At 44.6% G+C, this 8,230-nt stretch overlaps 1 protein-coding gene across 1 annotated transcript; it reads right to left on the reverse strand.

Moving 5' to 3' along the window:
- Positions 1–6,217: 6,217 nt before the first annotated feature.
- Positions 6,218–7,123, reverse strand: LOC103276956 (transmembrane epididymal protein 1A-like). Its single transcript, XM_008074402.1, has one exon. The coding sequence runs from the start codon at positions 7,121–7,123 to the stop codon at positions 6,218–6,220; it is 906 nt and encodes a 301-aa protein (XP_008072593.1).
- Positions 7,124–8,230: the final 1,107 nt, after the last annotated feature.

Consider the following 8,230-nt stretch of genomic DNA (forward strand, 5'->3'; position numbering starts at 1 on the left):
CAGGTGTGTACCACCATGCCTGGCTAATTTTTTTTTTTTTAATTTATTGTTAGACGAAGTCTCACCAAGTTGCCCGGGCTGGTCTTGAACCTCTTGGGCTCAGGCAATCCTCTTGCCTCTGCCTCCCAAAGTACTAGGATTATAGGCGTGAGCCACTGCACGTGGCTAAAAGATGTTAATTTCATATATATGTATGCATGTATGCATATATATCTTTTTTTTTTTTAAAGATACTAATTTCCAGGTGCCAAATTACCACAGCATAACAGAGCCTTCTACTGCAGTGGTCCCCAATCTTTTGGGCATCAGAGTCCAGTTTCATGGAAGACAGCTTTTCCACAGAGAGAATGGGAGGATCATCAGGCATTAGATTCTCATAAGGAGTGCGCAACCTGTATCTCTCACATAGGCAGTTCACAATAGGGTTCACACTCCTATGAGAATCTAATGCCCCGCTTACCTAACAATAGGCAGAGCTCCACTTTCAGCTGCTCACCTCCTGCTGTGCAGCCCAGTTCCTAACAAGTCACAGACCTGTGGTGGGGCCTGGGGTTTGGGGACCCCTGTTCTACTGCACCCACCAACAGAACTTGAGGTGGGGATAGCAAACATAATAGAAAATGGAATAGTAAGGTGCAAATGCAGCTTTTTAGGCTTAAGGTATTTCTGTCCTTTGAGTGCCTGCTGCCTTGCTAGGTATCTTGACCTCCTTGAACAGTTTGTTCATCTTCACCCCCCAGTAGCAACACGGGTGAGTGTTCAATAAATAATGTTTGTTGACCACACAGAAATGACGGCGGCACCATCAAGAGAACGTGTGCTTTGAGCTGCTTTTCCGAGAATGGAAATGGATTTGCTTTGATCCGTTCATGTGACCAGGGGCAAGCTTTGTAAGGGTTAGGGACATAATACATGACCACTGACTCTTTGAGGAGTGAACAAGAGGCCTTGTCCTCCTTGGTTAGCCCCACATTTACTTGAACCAACCAAATTAGGACCCAGATGAGTCCAAGGGCTCACCAGGGAAGCTTAAGAGTGTATGAGGGAAGGAAAAGCAGAAGCAAGTCCTCTTACTGGTTCGCCCCTAGAAGCCCAGCCTGTCCTTTTAGAGAAGTTAAAAGTAGAAGGTCTGTTTTATCCAGTTCGACTTTGCTGTGTCTGCTGCCCTTTGTTCTTCTTCCCCTTCTTCCCTAAATTGCCACCCGCCCCCATTCTCTACCCCCTCCATTAAAAAGAGAATTAGAATGCTTGAACCCATGAACTTTTCTGTCTCTTGGTACACGCAGTATTGAAGCTGACAGGGGTTTCCACTGCTTGTGCTTTGAAGTCACGTTCAGCTCTCTTAGGGGTGGGTGGAGTGGGAGAGCATTATTGCAGGTAAAGATTTTGTTCCAAATCTGCAGAAATGACCTGAGACTAAAAGCATTTCTTCAGTGTTGTTCGGTTGCCTAAAATCAAGGCCTTGTGTCTTAGGTAGGCTTTACCTGTGAGCTGCCCTCACATCTCTTTTCTCTCTTTTAGAGAATCTATCCTCTGCAGGTACGTAGTCCTTAACCTGGTGATCTGAGTATGCCTTCCCAGTGCCTTACACTTATATTCGTTAGACACAGAACTTAGGGTAGGGCTCAAACGAACTCAAACCTTCAACTCTAACATGCTATTCAGGAAATGCAGTTTTCCCTACATATGAACGATTTCAACAGGCATTCACTGCAAGCCGTAATTATATTAAAGAGACACAATGGAGACCCAGTGTGGGGGAACACTCTGGAAACCCAACCCAGAATTGTAAACTGTTGTTCTTATTAGTATTTAATAAACAAAAACCAGTTCTTTCCAAAAGAAAAGACCTCAGTAGAATTTAAAACCCAAACAAAGTAACAATAATAATAAACCGTTCTGGAAGTTAATGGCGTTATTTTTAAACCATATTTTGGACAGAAGCTGTGGTTGGCTAAGTTTTCAAATTTTACTCTATACAATTAGAAAAGCAAAGACTTGTGTCTTAGGTAGGCTTTAATTATGCTTCAATTCAGTGACTAATACTGAGCATGGAGGAAAGGTTCTTTGTTTTCTTTGATTGTTTGATATTTCTCAGTTCAGAAAGTTGGAAGTTCATGTCTCAGCTGTATCTCTTTAGCCTAATTTTAGTTCCATCGAATGCCTGTTGAAATCATCCAAACATAGGAACATAGGGAACACTCCATTTTTCCCAAACTGCGTGTTATGACTGAAAGTTTGGGTCTGTTTGAACTCTACCCCAAATCTTGTCTCTACTAGAACAGTACTTGGAAAGTTGGGAAGAATCAAGTTCGTCTCAGCTGACAGCATGGGAAAATCCATTCTATTGAGAAAATTAAAGCCATACAATTCTAGAATGAAATATGCACATCATTCTAACTTAAATATGAGGAACTAGGCCTAGATAACTTGTGCTAACTTGCTGAAGTCACATTAGGGCAGTATTTTAGAGCCTAATGTGCTTTCAAGGTGCCACTCCTTGGAGAACCCTTTTCTGTTCCCCTTCCTTCAGTCTCCTCAGTGTATAGGTGATGTGTTCCTGGCCACCACCTCTAAAATACCGAAATTTTCATGGTACCCACTGAGGAAACCACAGAGTGCAGGGACCAACCAGCTTACCTCTGAGTTCTACATTATCACGTACCCAGTGACGTCCATAGAGCAGATATTCAATATATATTTTCTTTGTGAATAGCTAGATTACTAGAAAAATCTAGGCAAGTTCTCTGTAGGACAGGTACCCTTTAAAGGACTCTCTGTAGGTCATTTTGCACATCTAAAAATCTGCCCTTCATTTCTTTTTTTTTTGAGTTGGAATCTCACTCTTTCGCCCAGACTGGAGTGCAGTGTCTACTCCTGGCCACCACAGCCTCGACCTGCTGGGCTCCGGCGATCCTTCCGCCTCAGCCTTCCGGGTAGCTGGAATTACAGGCGTGCGCTACCAGGCCCGGCTAATTTTTTGATTTATTGTAGAGATGAGGTTTCACCAAGTTGCCCAGACGAGTCTCGAACCCGCGGGCTCAGGCAATCCACTCACCTCAGCCTCCCAAGGCGCGGGATTACAGGCTGAGCCACCGAGCCCGGCTTGCCCTTCATTTCATTGAATGTGGGATTTTCACAGATAAATTTTGTGCCTACAGAGCGGTATCCTTGTTCTCTAGACTGGTTGGTCAAAACATTCTTTGGATCAGAGTGTGTCCTTTAGTTAGTCCTTTCCACAAACAAATCCTCAACTGAATCCACAGTTCTTTCTTCCCGACCCCCCACCCCCACCCCATTAGTCGACTTGGATCCCTGTTTATTTTACGCCCACACGCCAGATTTCAACGGGAAACAAACAGCCCTAAGGTATATTTTCTGGATGCTTGGGCAATACCTGTCTGTTCTCTATTTTTTCCTGCCCTTTTTTTCTCCTCTCCCACTTCTTTTTTTTCTTGATCAGGGGTTTTTATTTTTTATTTATTTTTTTAATTAATCAGTATTTTTTATTATGGTTTTGTGGGGTACAGTTAAGCGTTAGGTGTACAATTACGTTTCATTCAGGCACCCTGTTGATAAGAGGTGTTTTCCCATCCCCCAACAGATATTTGCTACTGTTAATCCCATCCCCCTCCCCCCCATAGTTTCCCAGTACCGTCAGTCGTTTTCTTATAGTATTGCATTGGATGTTCAAGGTCCATTATATGAGTGAGAACATACTTCTTTTAAACTAGTTCCTGGGAGACTTGTTTACTAGGATTGGCGAGCCAGAGGCTTGGCCAGCGTGATGTGAGCATAGTGCCCTCTGGTGGAATTTTGTGAGAATTATAAACCTCCCCCAAAGCTTGAGTGATGGGGAAGTTTTTTCTGAACTGGCATTCTTAGGAAGGGCCTTTCTGTGACATCTCAAATATAGCAAGATAATGACATGCACGTTTATTCCTATGCTGGTTATGTGAGAGTTATTATGTTGGGGGAATCAAGTGATTGTGCTTTTTCATCACTGGTCATAAATGTGTAAGAGAAGTGAAGAGAAAAGGAAGGCTTACAAAGAAAGGTAATAGTCTAGGAACCAGGAGTAAAGGGGAAATGGCAAAGATGAGAAGGCTTGGTCACAAACAAGTCTTGTCCTCAGCCCTCAGTTGGATCTGAGCCCAGAAATATAAGACCAAGACAGAAGTTGAGAGTCCATAAGATTTTTCCCTTCCAGGGAAGACTGGCTTCGGAACAGAGTATAGAATAAAAACACGCCCTTTAAGGGGAGTCTAGGGTATTTATACTACGCCTTCCAGCTAACCTTTTATCTTTTTTTTTTTTTTGAGTTGAAGTCCCACTCTGTCACCTAGGCGATGGCACAATCATGGCTTACCACAGCCTTGACTCCCTGGGCCCAGGGATTCTTCTGACTCAGCCTCTGGAATAGCTGGAACTACAGGTGCATGCCACCATGCCTGGCTACTTTTTCTGTTTTTAGAGACAGAATCTTGCTTTGTTGCCCAGAATGGTCTCAAACTCCTGGCTTTAAGTGATCCTCCTGCCCTGACCTCCTAAATTGCTGGGATGACAAGTGTAAGCCACCATGCCCAGCCCTCTTTCTACATTTTTCAAAAACATTTCATTTTGCAGATCATTCCCTTCTCCATTGTCTTGAGCAAAATCACTGTGGCCCAGAGGACATAGTCATGGGCATGAGTCAGGCACACCGGCACTTAAATTCCTCATACCAGCTGTGAGACTTGGGTAAGTCAACCTGCTGGACTCCCGGTTTTCTGGAGGTTTCTTATAGAAACACTTGTGTGGGTTAAAAAATAATAACAAAGTAAACAATTGGAAACAAGCTACTGGGTTTTATTATACCTGAGAATGAGGAAGAGAGCGGGCCTATTACTAAGGAGAGGACTCAGTGTTTAGGACTGTTGGTGTCAACCAGAGGTTCACAAAACTTCCGACCTGTCCGGTAACCCATTTAGAGGGAACAGGGGTAGGGGAGATTCTAGAAACAAATAAGCCTTAATTAAGCATCAACTATGATCTGTAGTTGGAGCATACATAGGAAATTTTGAAACTTGGATATGACAGTTTTGCCTTTTAGGAGCCTACACTTTGGTGGGTGAGATAAAACCTCCTCAAAGGAATTGGTTTCAGAAACAGTGCAAAGCACAGTGTGTCACCTTTATGGGCAAAATAATAAGACGAATTTCTTATAAATGCCTAAGAGGTCCAAAATAAAGGAGTCATCGACAGAGTTCTTGGAGAAGGCCACCTTAAGGGTACTCAGGGGGTGGGGGATAGGGTGGGTTTACTCTGGGCATCTAATAACATGGTAAAATCCTCAACTGAATCTACAGTTCTTCCTCCCTCACTTCCCACCCCGTTAGTTGATTTGGACCCCTGTTTATTCCACATTCACATGCCAAATTTCAACAGGAAACAAGCAGCCCTATGTGGGATGTCTGCCTGTGACGTGCAAGAAAGAGAAATTTGCAGAGGCCCAAGGATGCCTGTGCAAGGGTGGTGATGGTGATACCGGCACTCCTTGGCTAGAGGAAGAGTAATAAAATGGGAGGTGAGCAAGTACCACACATTTTAATTCTCGACATACTGGAATTATGCAAATATAAAGTGTTATTGAAGTATCTTTGAAAGTCTCATTTTGGGTGTAATATTTGAAATGAATCCAATCCTTAAAAGCTGGGGGAAAGACAAAGGCAAAAAGATCATTTCAACCTATATCAATTAATTATCAATTCTGTTATACTACTTCCACATGGTGGCACCACTGTGGTGAGCACATAAAATTACCCACTTTTCTTTATCAGGATGAGCCTTGAATGCCATTTTTGAGTTATGAGAAATCTTTATTCTCTCAGGTAAAGGCAACCCCTTGTGCCTGGAGACACAGCTGGTGACTGCATAGCTTCTGGACTCTGTTCTCCTCCCTTCAAAACACTTCCTTCTCTTCCCCCATAGCTTTCTTGCACACTGATCTATTTTCCAGGTCTTCTTCCCTCCCTCCCCCCAAATCCAATCAGCATTTCTTTCTCAAGTCCCTCATTCCTCCTTTTCTCCTCCGTGCTTAGAGGCTCAGGGACAGGGACAACATTGGGGCCAGCTGTTGCCCTTCAGGCCACACTGGGGACCAGGGAGGGCGCCATACCCATGGCTGAGGAAGCCACAGGATGGTGTGGATTAAGTGCTAGTCAAGGTGAGCCCTGTCTCAGAGGGAATTCTTTGAAAGGAGGAGAACCTGGTCCTCTCTCTCTGACGGCTCCACTTCCTGCAGCAACTTGTAGAGGTGTCCTGGAGCGCTGGTGTGATGTGGAGCCTCTTTGGACCCCATCAGCCTCAAGCTGGGACCGTAACAACGGTACCAAAAGGAAGAGAAGCCATAAATTCCCAACAGGCAGGAGGCATCGACCAACACATGCCAGCAGAAGAAGGTGGTGACAAACATGATGTCATTGGTGTCATCATCCTGCCAAGGGTAGCCCGAGAGAGGTCTGTATAGAATAAAGCCTGCCTGTATCAGCCAGGAGCCCATTATCAGAAACAGAAAGGTCTCAATCAGCCAGAGGTGACACGTGTCGGGAGCCCACAGCTCGGCAGCCAACACCAGCGTCAGCAGGAACACCACCAAGATGAGCAGAGCATGAACTTGCAGCTCTACCCCTTCTGAGCCCTTAACGTGTGTTACCAGCAGCAGCAGGAGCTCATAGAAGGAAAGGACCAGGATACCTTTCTCTAGGGCCACACACCTCTGAGCCAGCACATTCTTGCTCACGACGTCTACACAGCCGATGAGGGTGAGGAGGGTGAACATGGTGAGGTGCTGCCACTCTTTGGGGTACATAAACCTTGGTGGTAGCTCTCTGTTCATCAGTCTCAATCCTCCTTCAATGCTGCTGACCTCATAAGCTATCAAGAGGGAGCCAACCACCATCTTCAACGAACCTTCATAGGATATTTTCCACAGCCTGGCACATCTTCCCTTATTCCTGGAAGGGCACGAAGGATACAGGAGAGAGTCACTGAATATTATGGCTTTGGAGACCACTATTGCCTGATACAGTCCATAAAAGAACAGAAAGAGCCCTGGATACACATGACCAATAAAGGTTCCCATTGAACTACAGATCTGTCCAATGAAGAAGAGAAGGGTGAGACTCAGACACAGCTACGCCTTCTGGTACCACTTCAAATTCTGGCTTTGGAAAGAACTGCCTGTCACCTACTTTTATCATCTCACCCCACCCACTGCTCTCCGACAGAGAGGAAATGTTTCTCAAGAAAGCCCACACATTTGGCGGAATATGGCCTTATTGCTCCATTACTTTGGGAACAAACTGGCTTCTGCCAAAGAAGGAAGCTGGTGAATAGACTTTCAGGGGGCTCCTCTTACAGCCCTTGAGATGTGTCCCTACCTCCCAGGGCTTCCTTCCTCTTGCTATGCCCCTGCTCAGAAGACAAGAGAAGAGAAAAAGGGAGTGAGTTGTAGATGTATCCAGATTAAGGCTGGGCACTCATAAACTCTTCAGGGTGCTTCAGTCCTTCTCAGACATCACTTCGATCCAGTTGTAAATATTTTCCTTTTGGATACAGACTTATGAAAATTTAGATACATGATTATATAATACTTACTTAGCATTCACCTGGCTTTTCTTTTCTTTCTTTTTTTTTTTGATAGACACATCTTGAGACCACAAAACTCCCTTCATGTCCTCCCCTTCCTCTCTCACACTCTCCAATCACCACAACTTCACAATCTCTACTGACCAGTAGATAAATCTGAAGGTCAAACTGTGATGTTGATTTTAAGAGCTGTAGTGTTTTTGTAGTCTGTCAGGGTACTGAAGCTTGAACCACAACTCCCAGAATGTCCTTCCCTATAAGGCTGCAGGTTGGTGTTGGCCATAGGTGGAATTTACAGGAGGCTCTGAAGGTGGAAGGGAAGCAGCAATCTAAGAATGCTTGGAAGGTATTGAAGTAGGGTCTGAGCGATTAAATGATGGCCCACCGACTCAAATTAGCAAAGGAGAGGTTTATTAGTCAAGGCTCTTACTGGCCAGCAGCCGCTTGCAGGGAGCTTTGAGCTGCAACACAGGGCTGTCTTAAATAGTTTAGATTTATATCCTGGTGGGCTAAAGATAGAACTTGGGGCTTCCCAGGGTTCCTATCACAACATTCTGGAGGCATGGGCAAGCAAGCAAGTTTACAGAAGCAGATGTAGCTG

This window comes from Carlito syrichta, unplaced genomic scaffold, assembly GCF_000164805.1.
Source record: "Carlito syrichta isolate Samal-C Ts95f unplaced genomic scaffold, Tarsius_syrichta-2.0.1 Scaffold316427, whole genome shotgun sequence".
Taxonomy (NCBI): Eukaryota; Metazoa; Chordata; class Mammalia; order Primates; family Tarsiidae; genus Carlito; species Carlito syrichta.